Here is a 25,528-nt window from a genome sequence, read left to right as displayed (position 1 = left end):
AGGATGGGTTTGTGTAAGAACATGGAGACGGCTGCATTTGGTGAAGGCAGGTGAACGAGGTCAGGAGATAATGGGTAAAGATACAAGATGTGCGTTAAATGTGTGTAGGGGACGACAGATGAAAGTACAGAAGAAAAGTATACCCAGCTCGAACAAGAAGCAGACTCAAAGGTTGAAGATCTGACAGACCGCAAAATAAATATCCACAAAACAAACCAGGCAGCAAAGGAGCAGGCAAAGGCCAAGAAACAGTACAGAATACAAAACCCATGTAATTTATGAGCCTTACAAGCAGCAGGCAAAAGCAGTGGTCAGAAAACATGAAAAATACTTAAAACATAATGAAATGTTTGTCTGGGAAGCAGAAAGTGTGTGGAACATGGTCATGGCTTCACAGCATTATTTGTATAAGGGGCTGTAACTGGCTGAAAACGAGTGTCACAGAAATCTGGTGGGGAAACTGATATGGATGCAAGACAAGCTGAAGATATGACATATAGATGGAGGTCACTATTTACAGTCCAAGCTGGTCATCGGTCATCAGGCTGAAAGAGATGGGGATGTAAAACTGTATACAGCAGCAGCAGGTCTCTGTTAGCGGTAGTGCTCGAGGTATGGAAATTCATGCAAGCCAACAGCTTCATTTTATCAGATGTGCAATGATTAACTGCCAGATGCTTATCCAATTCAGGGTCACAGGGGGCGGAGCAGACAACCAGTCACACCTGTGGGCATTTTAGAACGACCAGTTAAGCCAGCACACAAACTGCATGTCTTTGGATTGTGGGAGGAAGCCGGAGTTCCTGGAGAGAACCCACACACACAGGGGAAGAACATGAGAACTCCACACAGAAAGGAACTGGCCAGATGGTGGACTGGAACCCGGGACCTTCTTACTGCAAGGTGCCAGACTCCATGCTTGATAGATGCTGATAAAGACCCTGCTTTTAGTGTTTGCTAGTAACGTGGGAACTTTGCACAACTTCCTCTGAAGTCCAACACACCATCCACTGTGCCACAGAGCCATGTGTCATCAATAAACCAGATATATAATTTCATATGAAGTTGAATCAGTTGGTTTATATGGTTACATGTGTGCCAGTTATATACATAGCATATGTTTTCTTTATGTGCTTCAAGGGATTAAAGAACTGGAAAATGTTGATTCATATCACAGGAGCTAAACGTTTTAGATGTTTTAGAGTGTATTAAACAAAAAATGTAAAATTTGAAGTTCATTTTGAAGTGCAGATCAGGCTGACAGGAAGTCAGTGTTCATTTCGTGGTTATCTCTTAGCTCGAAACAAGCTCTGGCATGTTGGCGAGGCTAGATGAAAAGCAAACTGCACTAAAAATCTGTTTAATACAAACATCTTTCTCAAAGATTATTACTTTCTATTCATACTCTGTCATAAGATATTTCAGCTCCCTCCAGCCCATCTCAGATACATAAATGACTGAAATTATGCTTTCTAAATTTCTAGCATTGAGGATGATACATTTGTCGCTCTGCTGTCTGTGGCAGTGACACTGCAAGCTCAGCTCTGAGTGTGAGCATGAGAGAAAACCTTTCTGATGTGATCTCAGCCTAAAAGCCCCCGCTGTCATCTTCTATACCAGATGATTTCTAACTGGAGACCCGGTGGGACAAAGTGACATTTGGCTGATGGAGGGAGGACAGAGGGAGGAAAAAGAATAGATGTGGAAGGGCAGGAGGGAAGTATGCAGAGGTGATATGACGGAAAGAGGGAGGAGAGAGAGAGAAAGAAGATGACATTACAGTGACTTTGTAAAGGTCTGTGCACTGAAAATGGGAGAAGGCAGAAAAACGAGAAAAGGGAGTGAGTTGTAAAAGAGGAAAGCTAATGCCTCATCATCTCAGCAGAATATGATCAGCTGTCGTTTCCTCAAACCTTGCTCTCTTCCTTCCTCACTTCTATCTACATATCTCTGTATCAGCTGAGTCAAAGAAACATCTTCTCATTCACGGCACTGCAGCAATCTGTGCCTCTCCTATCGCCCCCTCCATCCAGCTTTCTAATTTTCTGTTCTACCTCTCTCTCTCTCTTCTTTAATCTCTCCTTTGAGAGCCAGGCAGGATGGTAATTAGAAAGCTAGCACACACACAAATTCAAATTCGCACACCCACATATAGTTTTTCATGCAGACACACAAACACACACTGGTGGAATAGCCCAGAAAGCGAAAAAAAGGAGCGGAAGAGAATATTAAAGGAGGAAGAATCAATAGATTCATTTCCTGGTGCTGACTGAGGTTGATCTCTCCCTGGACCCATAATCCTTCGAGTGCACGAGTGTTTGAGTTTGTGTGTGCATGTGTGAGAAAGAGAGAGGGACAGTAAGTGAATGAGGTGAAGGAGAAAGCTGGTCAGGTTATTCCTGCCCCGGGGCAGAGCTGAAAAGGAGGGGGGAGTACTGTAAAAATACAACTTCCTCTCCCGTCTATATTGCCCACTTGCCCACTGTCAAATTTAGATCTGTGGGACGTACTGAAAAACTACGTGGAGATGAAAAATAAATGAGATAAAACAGGTCAGAATAGGAGGAGACACAGAGCAGGAAGCCAGCATAGTTAACACACGGATTTGATCGTGCCCTGAAAGCAGCTTTCCACTCTGTCTAGGGTTGGGTGATATGTAAAGATTTTCCAACCAGCAATCGTCAGTCCAACAATCACCGATTGGGCAACATATTTGCGCATGCGCAGACTTTTTGATGGGTGGGGCAATGTAATCATACAACACAGAAGAAGTCCAAACATGGTCTCAACCCATCTGGAGCGCAGAATGCACAGAATTTGGACAAACTGCTGAAATGCGTTGACAGAGACATCTCAGGGATTGTTGTCTCCAGATGGGTTAATTGTTAATCGTGTTAGTCAATCATGACGGCGAGTTAACGCTGACAGCACTAAAGAAACATAAAGTCACCAATTTGGGATTTCTTTGGCTTTAAACCAGGCAAAAGAGGTAAACCTAAGGATGTCACCAAAGTGGTGTGCCGCTGGTGCAGACGTATAGTGCGAGTCTATCTAGTCTAGTCTATCATCAATAGTTGATATATTCGTCCATTCTGTAATCCAGCTTTCCTCTTCCCTTCCATCCTTCACTCTCCCACTTTGGCTGCATTGCTTCTTAAATCTTCTTAGTTTTCTTAAAATTCACAATCAAAGCAAATTTTCGACAATTTTGTTTTCAGACGAACAAAAAGAGGTCATTTGAGCGGACTGCCTAAGGAGCCAGAATGGGACACCTCCACGTAAGTGCTATTTGAACAGGACTAGCATTTGGGACCTCTTGCTATTAGTCAAACATGCTGTGGTCATCACTGATCAGAATCTTGTGCAAATCTGTCATGCCCATAATTCATAAAAGCAACACTTCCACCACTGATTAACATAGTTTGTCCAGATCACAGACATCAATCTCAAATCTCCGATCCAAATCAAAGGCTTCTTTTGATTATAAACACCAGACTGTATATAACAGGGGGAAGCGTCCACAGTGGTCTCATCCATTGCATCTCAGCTCTGCCTTTAAAGCTATCAAGGTCACATTTTGGCTGGCACTTAACTGCTTACATGGCAGCCAATCAGAAGTGACCACATTTTGACAGGAGGATGGAGTGATTATCGATAGATAATATTTTCACACCCAAGGATTCCCCTTTGCGGTCGCTCGTGGAGACTCATGAGCAAGGACACAACCTGAAGGAAAGAGAGATCTGGAAGAAGGACGAGATTGTAAAGCTGCTATGTTGGATTTTAAACCACTTCAAAGTCACTTTAAATCTCAATTGTAAATTGAGATTATACATACCTCAAAGTGTATATAAATTCATTCTTACTCTTCCTATATTTATTGTTGTTCTTTTGCACTGAATGGAACTGGAGTCTCGTTGTCTCGTCTCTTTATATACTGTACTTGTCCCGACCTGTGGGATCAGCAAGGCGCAGATCATCATATCCTCACACTGCCTGTAAATACACAGAAGCCTGAACGAATGTTTGAACTTTTAGCTTCCAACCATAGATGTCAGTAATTCTGAGCAAAAGAGATTATCCTGCGAACAAAACACAGACCCACGAGAAGGTTACTAATGTAGCCGGGTGGAAGTTCAATATTATGGGACATGCCACTGGATGGCGCTGTTTTTCTTTTGGGGTACCTCTGAGAGCGGAAGGGATCATGGGGATCTACGGAGACATGCCCAAGTGCTAGCTTGCATTGGTTTTATGTGGGTGTGCAATGCCTTTTTTTTTCGCTGCGTGATCTGTTTTGAACGCAAAGTGTGCAACAGTTAAGGCACCAGGAGTGGCTGCCACCAACTTCGCCGTTCGTCTCAGAGGGATCCATATTCCGTTTTCTGCTGGATTAATGCACTGAGAAGCCACTACAGTTATCTTTGCACTGCTAAGTTTTGTTTTATTTATGTTTGGGTTTATATCAGACACGAAATGACGCTAGATGTCCTTGAGTTCCAGATGCTGATAAAGTTGGGGAAATAACCTGCAGTAGCAGTGGGTTACCAGAGCACAAAGCTGTTACTGGATAGGAGCTGTCTGTAACAATTTTATTTCTTTATTTTTACAACCTTGTTATTTTCTTCTGAGCACTTACTTTATCATTCAGATTAAAAGAACCCCAAAGATAATCTGTGTTCTGGGCTGGTTAATTTAGCCAGGCTACACTAAAATACACAGAGGTCCCCAGTTTGTTACTAGCCTTGAGTAAACAGGTCTCTAGTCTAGGCCTCACTGGATATTCCCAGTATATTCCCTCAGTATTGCACTAAATTTGTTGCAAGAGGATTCCTCTGCTCCATGATGATGATCAGGGAAACATCTCTTTTCAGTTTTGCCCTCTTTGTAATAATAATAATGGATTGCATTTATATGGTACTTTTTAAGACCCTCAAAGCGCTTTACAATTCCACTATTCATTCACTCTCACATTCACACACTGGTGGAGGCAGCTACAGTTGTAGCCACAGCTGACAGAAACGAGGCTGCCATATCGTGCCATCGGGCCCTCTGGCCATCACCAGTAGGCGGTAGGTGAAGTGTCTTGCCCAAGGACACAACGACCAAGACAAACAGAGCTGTGGATCGAACCGGCAACCTTTTGGTTACCAGATGAGATTCCCAACCCCTTGAACCACGGTCGTACTGTTATAGTCATATAGTTATATAGTTTTATGCAGAATTATATTACTGTGGATAAACTTTGTAATATTTAGTCTTGATCGCTCTTTTTTGTGCATCTTTTCCTTCTTCTTTTATTGCAGTGTGGGCTGAAGTCAGTCCCTCATGTTACTACTATGCTGCTGTAGCTCAGAGTTAAACTGGTTTACCAAAGAAGACGAGGGCCTGTGTTCCACAGAGAGCTGCTCGATGTAAGAAAAAACAAATCTGGTGAACTTTTTAACATCCTTTTAAAAGCATAGAAAAAAAAATTGGAAAAGCTGAGGGGTGCAGCACCATTTTTGTAATGCATAATTTGTTCGGGTGAACTGTGCTCCCTGTGGCATGGGCAGCAATGATAACTGCAATGATGGTCACTGAATTTTACTGAACTTCTACATTTTTCATTGGCCCATTTGTCATGCCATTATGATAGGGCAGCAGAAGCCTAAAGGGAACAGCTGGCGGCTTTGGAAGTGTAGATCAGTGGCTGGGAAAATCAATGACTAACCCCTCCTTTCTTCCACCATCGCTCGACAACTTCCACGATGAACTCCAGAGCTGCTGCTCCACAACTGGCTGACTGGAGTTAATGCTGTTCAGCAATTTTGGGCAGTTCCCAAATGTGAATATGAAGCAGGCCAGTGAACGACAGCAGGCATGCTCCCACTGACTTTCCTTAGAAAGATAAAGGTTAGAAAAGGGCTACGCACAATTAGGATAAGCCCTTTGTGGGAAGGCTGACTGCATAGAGACTTTGCGAGTGTGAGGGCAGTTTTTAACGAGTGCTCAGAAAAGGTAGGTAGAGGTGTCCTTGAATCAAATTTGACAGAAAATAGGGGAAAAAGTAGAATCTAACTGGAGGCAGAGAGATGAAACTCGGCAGTGCAGGTAGTCTTACTGAAGGTGTGCGGAAATCAATACTTTTGCTGATGCTGCAGTTCTTATTTGCGGTCCATAAACTGAAGAAAATCTCTTGTGTTAGCTGAGGACCTGTCATAATTGTGGCCATGATGCCCGTGCATTCCTGCCTGGCTGCTCTGCCTCTGTCAGTTCAGTCTGCAGAGGAGGAGCAAAGTTCACTGTAGTCGTTCTGAGACACTTTAAGGCTTTTTTATGAAACTCACAGTGGTAGAAATGAGACATGTTATTCAGGCAGCCAATCTTGAGCCATACTTTTTCAAATATACTGTGAAGCTATGAGGTGATGAAGAATCTCACTTTTCAAGATAAAAGGATCAACAACGAAAGCGTGATATGAATTGTTAGTGTGTGGTTACTGAGGCTTACATATCTATAGGACAGATTATAAAAGAAAATAAAAGGTTTCAGGAGGAGGTCTGGGTCATGTTACACATTGTAAGACACAACTAGTTATAAGATAGAACTGGTTAAGGTTAAGGGTGAGATGGGCCCAAGTTAAGGGGAAGTTCACTCACATTACTTCCTTTAATTCAAAACAGTTCACAGCAATATGAATTTTAAGCAGATAAATGGAGCTAACTGCTAATTCTGCAAAACTCTGTACTATTTTCTTTACTTGTCCTGTGTGAGGCTCAACTCTTTAGCACGTGCTATCATAAAAGATTTCGGTTTTGCGTCCTGTCTGCTCGTGCATCCTGCTCGTCACATCATTCATTCCCTTCAGACTACTGAACAGATCTATTTAACATAGCTTTCTATGTTGGAATCCAAAAGGAAAGACTCATTTATTTATTTCTAACCTGTTGAACTACCTAACCACAGTTTTCTGCATCACAGCAACAGCAGATTTGTTTTCTGTTGAATCAGAGAGATACTGTCGGGGTGAGGGATAAGGGAGGGTTCCATGCTTGTTGGCAGGTTTGGTCAAGAAGCCACTTTGGAGGATGATGTGGTGGTTTTCTAACTTAAAAGTATTGTGTTTAAAGCCACTAATCATTGATGAACAAAGAAAATTATGTATCTAAATTAACACACATGGCATGCATACACAGTAGCTTGCACAACTTGCACTTTGGTAATAGATTCAGCATTTTTATTGCTGCTTTAGTTGTGCATTCATAGTTTGCTCTTATTTTTATATTGAATCTATAACTGACTCATTGGTGTTCAGCCAATAAGAGGTCGTGAGTGACAGCGATTACAACAACAGATCTGAAGTGCTGCAGAGCAGAGTAAGTGCTGCTGTGGGAGATGATGAACAGCAGCTGAAGCTGCTCTGACTGGCGGTGTCTGTAAAGACTGAAGCCAGACTGCAGAGGCAGGCCAGAAAGGGCAGAGTGGGCGTCATAAGTCTCTCCTATTACAGTGCACAGAGTGGAGAGGCCAATAACTCTGCTGGAGAGCTCCAGTTGAGTTATAAAATGTTTTGCACATAAAGTCAAAAGTATAAGTACTGCCACTGTAGCTGGAATTGGTGCTTATACTTCTGTCATGGACTCTAAAACAGATCAGAAAGGGAACACTGACTTCATATTTCATTGTAACAATAATCAGAGTATTTCATTGTGGCTGTGCATATATCTGTCATATTAGGGTGTAAATGAAACAGAAAGAAAACCTACTTGGTATCCATCCCATGATGCACCTGTATGGAGATTTGTGCACCTAAACCCAATGAAACAACTCGATGAAGTAAAAAAACACTTAAGTGAAACAGGAAACACATTTACAGTCTGCCTGCTTATTTCTGCTTCAAAACAACACCCTCTTGCATGTAAATCTGCTGCCGGCTCCACTCAACAACTGTAGGCTCTGAATGCCGAGCTCAAGAGAAAAACAACAGTTGGCCTAAAAGCAGGAGAGCAATTTTCTTTTACTTCCCTGCTAAGATTTTCCCCAACGAGCCAGAGAATCAAATTGTTGACCTTTAAAACACAAGAAGGCTGCATCTCTGTGCCTTCAGGCTGCCACAGCAGAGGGAACGTTAAGAGCGGAGAGGGCCCAGCTGTACCTGCTATAAATACTAGAAACTCAGAAAATACACAGGAAACAAATACCACCTGTCCACAGCGCACTGCTACAGACAACTCCATCAAAAATGGTGCTAATGAACTAATTGACTCTTATGATTCTTTGCTTTTGTGTAGCTAACAGTGAAGTCAGGCACGATGTCATGCTGAACAGTCCCTTCTTTCTTCCCTTTTTCGTTCATCAGACTCTTCTACTTCCAGCTGCTCCCTTAAGGGTTACCACTGCAAATCATTTGCCTCCATCTCACCCCATCTCTAGCATCCTCCTCTATTAAATGCCCTGCATGCCCTTTTCCAGTTCTTGCATACATCTTCTTTGTGGTCTTCCTATTTTACTCCTACCTGTTAGCTCCATATTTAGCCTTCCTTGTCTAATACATCCTGGTTGACCGCAAGTATTAAAACTTATCACAACCTCTAGAGCTTGTAGCTGCTCCCGGATGTAACCCCACTGCCACCTTAAGCCCATCTGTCACTCCTACCTCACCATTGTCTCGCTGTCCTCATACATGTACACATAATTCACACAATTGTGACCTCTCCAACATCGTGTTAAGCAATCTGGTGAAAGTTTACTGCCCTCCTTCCTACATATACCTTCACAGGTATGTCATCTGTACCAACCACCTGTCCACTCTTCCTCCTTCTTAGTTCTCTGCTCTTTCCTGCAGCCATCCTCTGCTCTTCTGTTTTCTTCATCCATCAGCTTCTTTCCAGCTTGATCTGTCTGTCTAGACAATTGTTAGAAGTCATTTTCTCCTTTCTTATATATATTTGTTTTTTGCATGATTTTAAACTAAGAAGGAAAGCAGCAGCCCAACTATAAAAATTCATCATTCATTCGATATGTAGTTAATTGTGCCTAAAGTCTGTGTAGATATTTTTGCTTTCATATGACACAATTTGCAAATATTTCTTTAAAAGAAAAAAAAATAGAAACAAAATTTGAATCCTCAAAGCAGAATTTCATGACCTAGTGGATGATGTTGCACAGATGGTGTGCATTTCTGCAGTCTATATTTATGACATATACTGTTATGTTCAACTGATAAATTCCACTCATGGATATATTAATAACAATGGTTATTGTGAATTTAAGACTAAATAAAAGTTTAATAAATAAAGTTTAATGCATAACACAATCCATGATGGTTCTCTGACTATATTGTTTTTGTAACTCGATACATTTACAATCACAATAGCAACAGTTTTAGAAGTTACTCACAAAGATATTAAATTAATTAATTAGAGTCAAAGAAATAACAGATTACAATGTTTTGAGTCATTATTATATACTGCAGTTCTCTTGTGGGTGGAGATAAAAAGAAATCAATCTGTTTGAGTGGGCTGTGGCATCTCGTTTAGCCTGCTGACATCAACCTGCCTGGCTTTAGCGCTCAGCTGTGAGCACAATGCTGTCCTGGTCATGGGGAAAATGATCACATCACCCCCACAGTTCAATCTGAAATTATGCGTTTGGATGCTAAAAGTGCTCCCTCCATTTGTAGGCTTGAAAATTGTCACATTCATGTCATTGGTGTCTGGTTAAAATGAGAATTAAGGCTGCGGCCACATTTCAAACTGTCATCTGTCACCCCTGGAAATGTTTTATAATGACCCTCAATTATGTATTCTGGATGATGTTGCTAGGTGACCACACTGGCTAAGTGGCTAATGGGATCAGCCGGTGGTCACTCAGAATTGTGGGCTTTAAGCCGGCCAACACTCAAAAGCCGAAAACTCCCTAAGAAAACCACATCTGGTGATAAAGATTCCATCATCGAGGATGGGCTGCTTATTTGCCTTTTTCCACAGTGTTACAAAAAATGCATTACATAGATTCATTCATTACCATTTCACTATTCATGTCTAGTTTACATTGCTAAAATATAACTATTGTAGCAGGACTTGTTTTCCATCTGCAGTTACACTGACTCTTTCACAAAGACATTTTTCGTTATACAAAAATAGTAAAAAATGTTTGATAGCCTACATTTTTTCCACGTTGGGGTTTGCAGCTCTGCTGGCTGCTGCGGCTTCCTGATTTCCCAGCAGGATGAGTCTGACTTCATCTTATCTTCCATTATCACTTCCCCCCCTTTGTCTACACCTGTCTGATGACTGAATCACGCTGAGGAGCCACACTTCTCCATAAAGACCCTTGCGTGAATGTCTTTATTAGCAGTTGTTTGCCCTAAGCTGGGTTTTTTTTTCTGTCTACATTTGAATCCTCCAGGAAATGGATTAAGGACCAAATTAATACCACTTATTGTGACAATGTCATTACACCCTCCAACTGAAATGTTAGCTAAAGTGCTGATCTGATATCTGCTGCCTGAATCCAAATCAGTTTCTCAGTTTACTCCCTCTTTATTTCTCAGTGAGCCGCTCACTTCCCCACACCCTGAACAGCCTCCAACATGGCGGAGAACATGCTTATAACTGCCCACTCAGGGATGATGTGTGTTTTGAGCAGTCAGACAGAAGAGAAATCGCTCTCACTTTCTGCCCTTACTTGTGGCTTGTAGCACAAACACAAACAGCAGAATGAAGCGGTGAGAGTGCACATAAACACAATTACTTAGCAAACTCACCACTCTGTCAACTTACACATCAAAACATGAACAAAACAACATGTCATACACTCTCTTAGAAGAAATTTTAGCTACTACCACACAGAGACCGCCATATGCAGTACTTCACACATGACTTCTAGCTATACAACAGCTGAACCGCATCATACTTGCAATCTCATGCCTCATGCCTACAGTGTTACCTTGGCACCCTGGGAGTCCAGAAGCAACCACCTTTCTGCAATGAGAAAAATTGCTGGATACACGGTATGCAAGCAGTATGGTGACAGGAGGTATCACCCTGGAGTAAAATTTATAAAGTGGATATTGGTGCCGTCAAAAAAAGCAGATGGACTCACAGAAAGGCAAATGAAAATCAATGGTTATGACAATTTGCATATTTGTGATCAAGAAACTGACCTCACAGCCGATTGCCCACCCTCCAACTCCAGGTTGACAAAATCCCAGTTGCTTCATTTTTCTTTTGCTTTCTACTTTCACCTCTGAGGTGAGAAAGCAGGTCTTCCACTGCTCTGATCTTAAAGCGTGTGGCCTTGTGTGACCTGGCCACGCTAAGATCTCTTGACGTTGTACTCTCCAAACAGACACCATGAAAGTCTCCTAACTAAAGTTGCAAGACCCTGCAGAAGAGACCCTGGTTAGCTTAGTACACACCACTAACAAGGTGAAAAGGTTTAAGTTTAAGTTGTTCCTTCATCAAGAGCAACAGAACAAGTTTGCACAGTGCCATGAGACCCATGCATGTCTTTGGAACCAGGCCTCTGGAAGGATAGCATCAAAAAAACTAGAACTAAGAACTAGAACCCTGAATGAGCACATCAGCCTGACAGACAGACATAATCCCTAATACAACAAACTATATTCAAGGAACATATGCTGGTAAATCTGTGCAAATGTTGTTGTTTGATTGTAGGAATGGTGCCAATTTGCTATGTGTAAAAGATTAACAAAACAACTGAACTGAGGTCACAAGGTTTCCATGACGTCCTGTGACCAACCTGTAGTCCAAAAGGAGCTGATGATGTAGGGGCAGCAGACACAAAGACTCCACTGGGGTTTCTACACTGGACTGCTTTATTTCCCAGTTCAAGGTATTTCAGTGCAAGGCAGTAATAAACACAGTAACACCTACTCACCCATCCACCCACCCACCCACCCACCCACCCATCCATCCATCCATCCATCCATCCATCCATCCACCCACCCACCCATCCATCCATCCATCCAGCCATCCATCCACCCACCCATCCACCCACCCATCCACCCATCCGCTATATTTTTCTTACCTGTATATGAGTATATCATCTGTGGAACTGTTGTACTGGATCTGGTACATGCGCACTCCTGGTATGTGGTTCTGTGGAGGCCATCTAATGGTGGCAGAGCTGGACGTCAGATCCGACACGCTGACCCTGTGCTGGTCAGAGCGGGCCTGGCCTCCGCTGATATTGGATTTGATGGACGTAGGGATGTCTGAAGGCCCCGGGTCAGGGTCCAGCTTGGGGTCAAAGTGTGGAGAAGGGTTCACGACTAACTCGACAGGAGCAGTGGCCTCCCCGGCAGCATTGGACGCTATACAGGTGAACTTTCCAGAATCCTAGAAATCATTTAAAAAGATAAGAAAAAAGCCAACATTTATCCAAATTATCAACCTCATAAATCCAAATTATAATGAACATTATTTTTATAGTTATTTTGTTTTCATATAATAATGTACGTTTTCTTCAATAAATGAATAAATAGGTTGTTTTAGTAAAAGCTGTTTGATATATATATCTACCAAAATGCACATCGTACAACTTTAAATTTACAAACCACGATTTGTTTGTTTTTTAACAGGCTTGAACAAAAATAGCTTGTTTAGTGACAATCTTGTATCAAACCAATTTTAAATGAGTTACTATTCTGCAAAATGAAGGCACCAGAGCCAGTTACACTTACTGATGCAGCATTAATCTAGCACATTTATAATAAACCCTTGCATATCTATATTCCTTGAAAATGAAAGTGCTTCTCTACCTTGACGGAGGCCTTGAGAATGTCAAGGGAACCATTCTCGTAGCAGATTGTTCTCGATGTGTTTCCAATCAACTTCCCATCTGGACTGACCCAGTGTGTTGACGGCTCAGGGTCACCGATGGACTTGCATCGCAGGCTGACTTCCTGACCCTCCATTACAAACATCTTGGAGGTGTGGCGCGTTATCATTGGTGGCTCACAAACAAACTCCTCCTATGAGGGGAGACATGAACTCTCATTTATCCAGAAATGTAATTGTTAGATAGATACAGCTAAATCGGTAAACAACAGATGGAACAGGTGAAATGTATCCAGTGGGATTAAAGTGCATCTTTTCATGAAAAACAATAATTTTTTTCTGCTTCTGCTAACACCAGCAGTGCATTCTTCCAACAGCAGAATACAGAAGGAGTTTGGTTGTTTGCACATTAAGATTAAGAGATCTCAGAGTTTCTCAGCCCTTGCATTATTTAAAACCCACCCACTGGCACCTAAGCCAACCAAAACCCTGGTGGAGTATTACTGCGAGGCCAAGGAGGGGCAGCCGAGGCTTATCGGGGCTTACTCATCATTCCTACTACTCAGCAAGTCTCCGAACCTTTTTCAGGGTCTTTTTTTACCAGCAGAGATGATTGCTGACCTGATGACCGCTGGGCTGGAGCGTCAAATAAACCACTAGGGCCTTTCAGTCCTGTATTACATTTTGACCCTCAATTGCTTCTGTGAATCTCAGAGTAAAAGACTGATTGAATTGGGTTGTTTCCCAGCGTGAGCATGTGAAAGTGTGAAAGTAGGAGAATGTGAAGTCAGGGCCTTGAATGAAAACTAGTATGAATACTCGTTCACTTGCCTTACAGAAGTGGATAAACAAAATATCCTGTTTGTCCCACTAAATTCAACTAGTACCAACTCCCCCTTGTTGTCCGAGAATATTTAAGCATCAGTCAAGAAACAGAGCAGATGGAAAGAGCAGCCGAGCTGATGCCAAAGCAGGAATTCCCTTGCTGACCGACTGCTGATGTCTGACCTTTGTTGGAAACTGTGGAGGGTTTTTTGTTCTTGCAATGGCAAAGAGGCTATTAACTCTCTGAGTATTAATATGCCCACTCACTTTGGTGACACAGTGGTCTCTGGACAAACCTCTTCACGAGGCTAATCCTCTTAGAGTTATCATACAGCACCTGAATCAAAGGTCTCTACATCATCCTCTTTAAAATGATACCAGTTAATCCTATCTTCACCTCAAAGTGCACCTCCACTATTATCCAGGTAAAAAAAGTGCTTGGTATCAGCCACTTTAAGGGAACAACTTAAACTTTTATTGTTTTTTTTAATCTGGTGTGCTTAGTTTTAACACCAGCAGCAACAGCAGATCTGCTTTTTATTGTTTTTTTTCTGCCTTTTATAATATGATATTAATGCATTAATATACAAACATGAAAGAGAAAAAAATTGTAGTATTATGGCCTTTCAGGTTGTAGATATTAAAGTCAGGTGTTAGTGTAGAAATACTCTTGTCTTCTGTCTTCTTCTTAGCTCAAAATGTATACGTGAAGTGAGTAGAAAGACTACAAACGGTCATGGATGCCTGTGTTCTCATACACCAATGACATCACAGCAGTTCTTTTGCCGGGTACATGCCCAAAAATTACACTACACTAAAATCTCGAGTTTGAGTTTCAACAGCTGCTGTTTGTGGCTCTGTAAAGTCAACTTTTAATGCAATCTGCAGTGTTTTCAGCCAGAGATGTGCATGGCACATTGTGTTATGTACTTTTTACAAAACACCCTAACCTTAATCCTAACCCACTTTTTACTTCCACATTTCTTTTCGTTCCTCTGCTGAAGTTTAGACTGTAAGATATGTCACATCAACAACAACAAATCTGCCAAACTGACAAGACGACAGTAAAATTTGATGCTCAAAATGAACCAATCCACCTCGAACGAGGATACAAACAATCTCAAGCTTTTGGTAAAAGTATGTTTTTGTATTTGAAATCATATTTATATATGAAACCGTTCTTACTCCCAACGCGTAACATACTGACGATTTGTCACGCCCTGAGGCGTCCCATAAAAACGCCAAAGGTAACCTTCTGCATCCTATGATACGCGCCAGTGTGGATGGAATCCAATAGAATGACTCCCCGGCAGTAACACATGTTCCAGCCGTGTTTTTAACCCTAATCTTAATCCTAACCACAACCATAACCTTATCCCTAACATTAATCATTAAATAGTGTTTTCCAAAGCGATTCACAATGAGAAAGTAAAATAAATGTACATGTGTAGATTCATTCCAAATGGTTCTCATGTTTCTGAATACGACATTGGCTGTGTTGTGTGTTACGTTTTGGGATGAGAACCTGTTGTATATATATATCTATTAGGGGTGCAACGATACACAAAATTCACGGTTCGGTTCGGTTCGATACTTTGGTGTCACGGTTCGATATTTTTTCGATACAAAAAAATGTTCATGCATTTTTAATTTGTCATTTATTAAAATTATAAATATATATTTTAACTCAAAAGTACAGTTTTTAAATTTAACCCTAACCCTTGTGCGTGTTTTTTATTTTGACAGCGAATGCGCACCTGCGGACCACTTATGTGCAGCCCTGGTTATTTAGCTCGTCATATTGCAGCCACAGAAATTCTTTTGTCCATGAAACCATAAAGCTGCACTTTCTTTTTGCCTTATAGTCTGATTTGTCATAACTTCTCCGTTTTGTGGTAAGCTTTTCTTTGGCTGTCACTTCTTCACCCTGACCTGTCTTATTTGGCTCAGCAGAACTGAAATGCTTTTACACACTCACTCACATAAGCTCAGCGATTCTCTGCGCGACCAACCTCTCACATGTTTAAGCTGCGGGAGATTTCACTTGTCATGTTTGCATAGTAAGCTAACGATTAATAAGACGATGTCAGAGGAATTGGTGCGCAAATTATCATCACTCACAGATCAGTGCTGTCGCTCTCTATACACAGTTCGCACGATTGCAAAGTGAAAGCAAAAAAACAAGCGCAAATTCAAACGCGATTTCAATATGTCACATATTGACAGTGGCTCACCGATGCCAATGACATAATTACCCAGCTACATTTCTGAAAGAATGCAAAAGCATTGACATATATTTTTCCTACAATAGCCCGAGGGGCAGGGAAGAGATAGATTTTGGTAGCCCGACTGAAAAAATCGCTAGCTCCGGGACGTCGGGCTAGCGATATTGCAAGCCCTGTATCTGATTGAGGAATCACTCATCTTTGGAAAAGAGAGTTTATTACAGAGAAATGTCTCTTTCCAAAATAAAAGCTATACTATCCGCTTCTTCTGGGCTATATTCTCAGCAGCATAAGGAGAATCATGTGCTAACAGCTGTCTAAATGACTCGGCTAAAGTTAGTAGCATGCTTGCTTGTTTTTGTCTGCTTCCACTTGTCTTTGCACTACGATGATGTCGGCGTAAATGTGCAGTCATATTCGTTGTGTTCCCACTAGTGCTTTCAGGTTAATCTCATTGAAATGACCTTAACGCCACAACACGGCAAATCTCCGTTAACGAGCTACCGCCGATCGCTCCGTGCATGGGGCTAGACGGCCAACACGTTAACGAGCTAACTGCGCTAACACACTAGTTCACACCAATGTAATTGAGCATTGCGTGGCACATCCAACATACTGTTTTACTTTAGTCCATGACTCGCTTACCTTCAGGGTCATACGTCACATGAAAACCAAAATAATTCCAAACGCCAGATCTGAATGACGTTCAATTTGCCTGTTGCAAGGAGAGCTTAACTTCTGTCTGGCTAGCTTGCCCTGCGCTCTTCCTTCTGACTATGCTGTCTGTGTTGAGCGCTCAGTGGATCTGCGCTCGACAGTGCAGCCTAGGCGGAGTAGTCGAACACAGATTCACTGAGCGCTCAACACAGACAGCATCGTCAGAAGGAAAGTTGATAAAATAAATTACAAATGTTGTATTGTACATATGCGTACCGAACCGAAAGCACTGTATAGAACGGTTCAATATCGATACGAATATCGTTGCACCCCTAATATCTATATATTAATATATAAAGCATGCTTGATTTTAGAAGGATGATTCAGCTCAGCATTTCTCTTTTATGATTTACTGTGAAAAGTAGTAGAAGTATATAAATGTGCAATAATACATACGTCGGTGATGATAATGGCACAGTTCATATGCTTGCTTAAATAGTGATTATTTTTACAGTTTTACTTTCAGGAGAAACTGAGCGTGCTGCAGTGAGCTATTGCAGTTTTCTAACATATCACAGTGTTAAATATAACAAGGCTAACAAGAGAAAGCTGACTTTGTTGGGAAAATGATCGGGACTGCAAACATACTAAATGACAGAGATGTGTTCATTGTAAAAGTAGAAAGATTTCTGATGTTATGTAGGCACTGTTAGAGTTAACATCTTTTATTTTTCTGCCTGTTTATATTTTATTTTAAAAAAAAGCTTTTGTTCTATTGCATTGGTTTGCCTTTGTAACAAGTCTCCAGGGACTCTCCAGGGATGAAAAATAGCTTTGTCGCCACAGTCGCTGTAATGTTTATCTAATGTGTAGTGTCTCTGTTAAATAAACCAATAATAATACATGTATATGGATAAAAAACAAATATAGGGATCCATCTGTTTTAGTTTTGCCTCTCGTGGCCTCATTTTACTCTGTGCTTCATCACTGTGGCTCAATAAACCATATCCTGGGTTTTTGCTAGAACATAAGCCTAAACTTTTCCTCTATCATATAATATAATGAAACTCAGTCTTTCTAATGCATTTTTGCAGACCTAACTCCATGACTCACACTTTCAGCAGAAGGTTCACTCCGCTGTGACACCAACCGTCTGGCCTGCTGATATGTCCTTGAGAAAGAACGTGATTATGTCTCCACTGAGGGCTTCAGTTAAAGCAGCAGAAAATCAAATTTTGCTCTGTGGTTTAATGGTTCAAGGCACCAAAAACACTGAATTACACAATGAATATTTAAAAGTATATATTTTTGGTTTGAATTAAGGGTAATGGTGACTTGGAGCTCATTAAGTATGCCCTCCATGAGTATACACTTCAGACTGTTATCAAAAAAATGCATTCTTATAATTTAGACTCTAGAATCTATTACCAACAGTAGTGAGTTTGTTCTTACACAGTAGAAACCTCCTCAGCTCAGAGCATAAAAGTAATGCCAACACTGCAGTTCCTCTCACTGCCATGAAATGTTTAGAGCCTAATATAAAAATGGTTTTGGTCTCTATAATTAACTTAACCGTTTATAACAGCTCTATAAGTAGATTTGGATTTTAAAAAAAAACAACTATTATTGTGCTATGGCCACTTCATAAGACCTGTGGCTATAATAAGCTGCATGGTGACAGCCAAAAAGCTGGAGTCTGCAACAAAAAGATTGACATCAAGGTAAAAATGTATCAACACTCGTAGAGGTTTAGCAAATTGCAAATGTTACATTTCTGACCTATCATTTTAATTACTTTGGCTTAAGACTCTGTTAAAAAAAACATAAATAAAATAGAGTGCTTTATGTTGCTTTTGCTTTAGTTAACAAACAACATCATAGTGTGTTAATTTGCAAGGTTACAAAATGAGGTTTTAAAATACACAATAGCTTCAGCAAACCTCTCTTATGGTCCAGAAGTATTTGCCAGCCAGGTCTTTAGGTGAAGCGCAGGTCTCCAGATCGTCCTCTCTGGTCAGCCTGCGAAGCCAAACCAGCTCACAGTTACAGTGCAGAGGGTTCCCGCCAAAACTCAGCACCAGCGCTGTAAGAGGAGAGCCCTTCATCTTGGCGTACACCGGGATCCGCAGGAACAGTGGGTCTGGAGGTATTTTCTTCAGCTTGTTAGAGGTCATGTCAAGCCTGGTGACACAACACAGAGAGTTCATATTTTTCCATCACAGCTATTTTTCTGGCAGTTTTAATGAAAGCTTTGAACATTCTGGAGATTAGAAGAAGATCCATGCCATGATCCTGATCAGCGGACCTCTTCAGAAACAAAATAATAATTATTATAAATGTGGTGAAAATCTATGTGGATGAAGTGGGAGGAGAGGAGATGGGTAGTTCATCGATCAGGTGGGTGGACATGTCCAAAGGTGAGATAGAGGGATGGAAGGAAGAGGAGAGAGAAAGGTCAACGATAAGGGAGAAAGTGTGGGGAGGGGAGCTGAACACGGCTGCACTCAGTCAGCCAGCAGTTCTGCTCTTCTGTCTTGTTGGATTGTAGTTAAAAGAATCACACATTTCTGCAGAAGGTTATTAATCTCAACAGTGTTTCCACACATTTTATTTTAGAAATAAAAGAAAAGTCTGTAAAGTTGAGAAAAATTTTTCCCCTCTCTGGCTGCCACTGAGGAGAAATTCAGTCTTTAAAAAACGGGCCGATTCAATCACTTACAGTTAAATAAAAAAATAAAAGCCACAATCATTTCAAAAAGCAAGTAAGTCTTCAAACACACACAGAGAATAACCCTTGTATGTAGACGACTGCCTCCAAACCCAGTGTCATGTGATGAGGTGAGCCAGTATCTGTCATACACCAGTGGGCTCCTTTACCCCCCTGGATGAGACTGCCCTCGCCTGTGCTGGAGGAAAATGGGCCTATGTGGCTGTCGTGGGAGACAGGAATACTGGTGCCCCATTCCTGTGACTCCTGTGACATGCAGAGCGACGTGGTTCCTTGTTTTTGTATTCACTTCTGAATCACATTTAGTCTGACCATTCACCCAGAACCACTTTGCTTTGGAAAAGCTTAACAGGAGCAACTTGCCCCAATAACATAGTTCTCAGAATCACTTTAGGATATAATTCCCTCCATCCTGTTAAGATGTTGATCCCTGAAGGGATCAGAGGCTGCAGCTCTCAGACAGTAAATGGTGGAGTAGTCTGGGTGGTGAAAAGTGGCTGCCCCAAGTGGAGAAGTTCAAGTATCGCAGGGTTTGTTCATGAGTGGTCATGAATGAAGGGAGAGTGGAGCAGGACACTGACAAATGTGAGGTGCGATAGAGATAGTTTGCATTTTCTCTCTTTGCCTGCATTCTGGAGGTTTCTTCCTGTTAAAAGGGAGTTTTTCCTCCCCACTGTTGCCAAATGCTTACTCATAGAGAATCAGTGTATGCTTAAATGTGCTTTAAGGTCTAATTTGTATGAAAAGTACTATAAAAATGCAAGTCCAGCCAGCACTAGAAAATAGATGGTAAGAAAAATGGTGCACAATTTTTGTCCGATCCAACACACAGACTCACGAGTGACATCAAAGGCAGTTGAAGTCTTCTCACACGTTCCAAACAGCATGTAGAAAATCTGAAATTAAAGCTTGTGACCGCATCACAAAGTGACATCAGAAGGAAGAGACCTAACAACATACAGATATTCCATGGTGGCTTTTCCATCAACCATTCGTCGTCTCCGAGGATTGAATAGTAATTTTCCTCAGCAAAACATTGGGCCCGGTAATAACGCAGGAGAGTCAAGCTTTCACTGCTGTCAGCAACAAATACAGGAAAGTGTATTTCCCTCTAGAAGGTCCCCGCAGAAATATTCACCAACAACGATGACTTAACAAGAAGTTAATGGCTGTGACAGCAGCGCACAATCTGCACTTGACAAATTTCAGTTATGTTATTTCATGTGCAGCAAGCTTGTGGTGTATTATTTGTGAGTGTGTGTAAAATATATGTGGAGGCAAATGTTCTCCTGTGCACCAACAAACACTGAGTAAAAAATGTGTCTGCAGGGCAAAAATATCTAATTGAACCTTTAAAAAATGCTTGAATATTTATCCATAGTTGCCTTTAAAACATCAATCAGGGACTTGAATGAAAATTGATTTCAGCTAATGAGCTTTAAATGCTATTTTTTGCCAGTTGGGGGGAAATTACGTCACATGTAAACTAGCTTCAGCATAAAAACAGCATTTTGATTGGGGAGCTGTCACTGGTGATTCATTGGCTTTTAGACAGGTCTGCTGTTGTGAATCACATGCTTGACTATGATGCAAGAGCATTTAGACGTTTCATTAATTTTTTTTAAAGAATTGTATCCTTCTTCCCAAAAAACATTAATTTCAGCCTTGTTTTAAAGACTATTTATCTTCTGTTAGTTTTTTCCCTTTTACACATAAATGAGTGATCATTGTTAATGAGCTTTAAATGGCATTTTGTGCCTCTTGACTGAATTTACTCCCCATATAATAAGAGCATTAATGCAATGTTGGCATTTATCAGTCAATTATAAGATTTTCTGCAGTTTGGATTGGGACTGGAGAGCACAGAGCACTGCAAACATTTAAACAGTGTGTAACCAGCTCTAAGAACAGAGACATGGAGAAGAAGTCTGCCTGCAGAGAAGCAGTCCAGGTCACTATTTCAAATCCCCATTGAATGAGGGCTGCAACAATTACGATCGTCCAATATTGACGTGCCTGCAGGCAAAATGCTGAACCTGCAGCTGCTCAGGTGAAGGCGTAATACAGTCCTGGTCATAGGGGGCATTTCTCAGGTTCAGAGCATAGAGCTGTTGAACAGCTTTCCTCCAAAGCGAGCTGATACTCAAAGGCTTAATTTCCATTAAAATGAGCTTCAAAACTGAAGGATTTGCTGTGTGATTTTAGTTCCACCATATCGTAAAAGAAACTCAGAAGAATTAAGCCATATATATAAATATGTAAAGCTCTTTGAGTTGTGTGTGTGTGCATGTATTAATAAAACATAATTTTACAAGGTTTATTTTAATTTTAAAGCCTCAGTGCAAATAAAAACTCCTGCACATAATGTGTATTCTGGCAGGACAGAAAGAACTCTTTTAATAAGCCTTTTATTCTTTATCCATTCAGATATTTCTGTCACTGGAATGATGGCAGCTTTAAATAATCTTCCTAGAAATGAATTTTTTAATACTATGAATTTTTTCCACAGTTGTTATAATTCTGCCTTTCTATCTCAAGCATATTTAACCAGAAATGTTCATGTCCTAAGAGCATATTGGGTTCTTCAGCTGCTGCATGTTTCACTGTCTTTGCCAGCTGGTTTCTGACGGTGTCATCGGGGCAGACATAGGGCATCAAGCTGGCTTGGGAAAGCCTTGGAATACCCCAGAAGAGCTAAAGAGAGACTGCGGGATGAGGGCTGTCTGAGCACCTATATATAGACTGTTCTGTCACGAGGGTGGATGGATGGATGGATGGACTGGTGAGGCTTTTAAGGTTTAGAGTCCCAAGATTCTTTTTCATTTGGATCATCTTCTACACTCTCCAAACTTGACAAGCAACCTGAAGCTCCTCCCCTTTCATCCCCTTTCTACTGGTCATTAAGTAAGTACACGCATTAGGTGGACCAGGTGTGTAATAGACACGCTGGTCAATGTGTCCATTTCACGCTTTGCCTCTCCAAAATTCGAAATGCACACACATGAAAACGTTGCATTAAGTTGCAGAAACAGAAGCCAACATGTAAATAATCACTGGAAGATGTTTAAACAGCCATTATTAAGTCATTTACATGGATAGACATATTAATCCAAGGACCCTGAAATGTGCATACGTTTCTTGCTCACTAGAGACTTCGTGGCTTTAAATATATTATCTCCCCCTGCTGCGAACGCAACTTCTGCATGTCCATTACACGTTTCGTTGTGATACTGATTTGTGTAAGTGCAGGTGAATGGTAATTGGCAGTTTAAATTAAATACAGCTGGAGCTTTCATTTTCCCACTTCCAGTCAAACCCAGGCAGGCTGCAGCACTGCAGTGTTATGTGATCCTGACCTGGCCAGTTTGTGCAGGTTGGAGAAGATTCCCTCTGGGACGCTCTCTATGAGGTTGTGGTCCAGGCTGAGGGTGTTGACACTGACGAGCAAAGCAATGGTGTCCCAGGGGATTTCCACCAGGTTGTTGTAGCTCAGATCCAAATCCTCCAGAGTCTCCAGGAAGTCCTGTGAGGGCGACAGAGGCAGGATGCTATCAGTGACTTTAAAGGCTCAAAGTGGTATAATTAAAAAAAAAACAAGCATGACTTTGCTTTATCTTCAAGTGCTGAAGTATAGCATTAAAGGGTAAAGAGACAGATAATAAATAAGAAGGATATAAAATGGAAAAGAGATGAAAATGAAACTTGCAAATAAAAAAGGGAAGAAAAGAAGGAAGGCCCAACAGAAAAAAATACAAAAAATTCCATTTCCAACAAAAGTGGGGGAAATAAGTACAAAGAAAATCTTTGGTATGATAAGAAAAGATACAAATTTAGAAATAGAAAGAATGAAACATCCAGATGAACAGAATCATCTTTCTGGGAACTGAATCCAAACAAAGAAAAAATGAAATCAGTTACTGCGGTCAGTGGTGTACACTCCAAACCAGGCTCTTCTCTCTAATTGCCTCTAAACAATTCTCATAATGTGGACATAGATGAAATGTCACGAGTCAGCACACATTCCAACGAGCAGAAACACAAAGATGGAGAAGAAGATGAAGCTGGATTGAAGGAGCGCAATAAAAGCCTGGCGATCAGCTAAAGTGTTGTTGCTGCTGTAATTGCTCTCATAATTCACACAATCAGGACAGTGTTTGAATGTCACAATGCCTTGATTCTCATTACAATAATCAATGCTTTATTGCTTTTTCAACAAAGGGAATCTCATTTCTCACTGACAAAAGAAACTTTAAGAGGCGTGAAGAGAAGTTCAAAGACAGCAGAACAGAGTCCCAACCGTTCCACGACTGTCCTCTCAAGAAAATGACTGATTTTGTTCAAACTGCTGAAAATAACTGTTTATGTGCAGTTTAATGGTGGGGAATCGGTGCTTGAAATAACTGGTTTTCACAGTGGGGACTGGAGTTTCCTACCATCATGCCCCAAAGCCAGTAGACGACGATCTCAGCCACGTGCAGCATGCTAACGAATAGCTTACAAATGAAGATGATATTTGTCTTGTGTTCCCATTTCACTGATTTTTGTTTGCTTCCTTCAGTGTTAGGCTCACAGTATTACCAGTATTTGTACACAAACTGAACACATTGTTATAAAGTTTGGCTATCTGCCATTGTGACATTCTATACTTGGTTATATGTCAGAAAATAAGTGAGAGTAGATCAAGGTTAGTGTATTGTGTTAATACATTATATTTATCTATGTTGGAGCCTCTTCCTTAGAGAATGTATATTAGACTTAAAGAAGAAGATGTTCTTCATGTATATTACCTGGCAGTGACTGACTGTGATTGGACAGCTGCAAACAAAATATACACTGAAGTCTCGTCAAGTGCAGTGTGTTGATATTTTTATGCATATGGACAAAAAAAATATCTTTTTTGTGTGCTGTCTGCAGGATGTTTGAAAACACTTGTATTTAAACTACATTTAGTGGAAATTGACTCTGAGTGCTGGATCTCAAGGGACTTTTAGTAAAATCAACTTTTAGCTATTATTATGATTTAGTTGGAGAAACAGCACTTGTTCTTAGATAATAAAGTCTTGAAAGTGAGAGCGACACGAAGGAGGAAGGAGGAGAGGGTCAAAGCCATGTGTAAAATGAGACACTTTCTGATACAGCGAGTGAGAGCGGAGCAGTGAGGGTCGGACTAAAGTTCAGACAGTTCAATCCATTAGTGAGGTCAGAGTTCACGCCACTCTAGTTTATCTTCATGAAATGTCCGCAGAGGTCTGTGAGCCAGTCCTGAGGGGACACTTTTAGTCCTTTAATGAGCAGAGAAAGGACAGCATCATCAAGACGGGGGACACGGTTTATTCTAGGACCGGGTTATTAAAAAGGTGTCCAGCTGGGTGGCAGAGTGAGGCGGGCAGGCAGGGCTGGCTGCTTCTGCTGGACTTTCGAGTTAGAGCCAAAAATGTTGTCTTACACAACACTTGACCCTCAGCACTGAAACTTTTCATTAATGACTTTGCAATAACTTTTCCACTCACGATCTTGGCTCTTGTGTGAACGCTTGGTTGACAACGAATGTTAAAAGCACCGATTAAAATTAGTTGGATTTAAAACACTTTGTTAGTGTAATTTGGGCTTACCCAGAGGAGCTGGTGGCAGCAGAAAGAGCAATTTAAACACTTCTAAGAGTTTTGCATCCTTTATGTGAGTGATTTTAGTTCATTTTCAGAGCAAGTTCTTAATTACACTGTGAAATGGTTTTGCGTATTGAGAAGCAGAGCTTAATTTGTAGGACCGCTAGGATTATTTTTTAAATTGAAATCATAATTTTAAAGCTACTTAATGTCCGAGGTTAAATGGACATTTTTGTCCCTGTAGTTTTATTTATGTGTCTAGATTTTGGCCCAATTTCTGATACGAAATTAAATTAAAAAGTTCTTCTTCACGTGTCTTTGAGGACACGATCAAGATGGGGATTTCCGTTCTCCAGAGTTTCTTTACTGGTTTAATAAGAGTTAAAATATTTTTACATATTTAAAAAATATACATTTTCTCTGCATGAGCTGGATGTTCAGCTATGCTTTAGTACCTGAAAGGCTCCCTCTGATATACTGTGCAGCTGGTTGTTGGCCAGGATGAGGTGCCTCAGGTTGACCAGGCCCTGGAAGTGAGAGTCATCCAGCACGGTGAGGCGGTTGGCATCCAGGTGGAGGGCGTGGAGGTCCTGGAGATCGGCAAAGGTGTACGGCCTGATCTGGCTGATGGTGTTTCGACTTAGTGTCAGGTGGATCTGGACATGCAGGAAAACACAAGATCCACATTAAATGACCCAT

The 25,528-nt window shown here is 41.1% G+C and overlaps 1 protein-coding gene across 7 annotated transcripts in view; it reads right to left on the bottom strand.

Moving 5' to 3' along the window:
* The window catches only part of LOC309687839 (leucine-rich repeat and fibronectin type III domain-containing protein 1-like protein), a 423,290-nt gene that overhangs the window by 39,325 nt on the left and 358,437 nt on the right, over positions 1–25,528 (bottom strand). For all 7 annotated transcript variants that reach the window (XM_082503062.1, XM_082503061.1, XM_082503063.1 and 4 more), the window contains 5 exons: positions 25,285–25,485; positions 22,580–22,746; positions 18,436–18,676; positions 12,770–12,982; positions 12,037–12,347 (listed from right to left, as the gene is read on the bottom strand). In XM_082503062.1, coding sequence (XP_082359188.1) covers positions 12,037–12,347; positions 12,770–12,982; positions 18,436–18,676; positions 22,580–22,746; positions 25,285–25,485 — 1,133 coding nt within the window. The remainder of the gene's footprint in view (positions 1–12,036; positions 12,348–12,769; positions 12,983–18,435; positions 18,677–22,579; positions 22,747–25,284; positions 25,486–25,528) is intronic.

Source organism: Aulonocara stuartgranti (assembly GCF_965226115.1).
Source record: "Aulonocara stuartgranti genome assembly, chromosome: 14".
Taxonomy (NCBI): Eukaryota; Metazoa; Chordata; class Actinopteri; order Cichliformes; family Cichlidae; genus Aulonocara; species Aulonocara stuartgranti.
The sequence above is the reverse complement of the archived record's forward strand: the minus strand, read 5'-3'. Positions and strand labels throughout refer to the sequence as shown.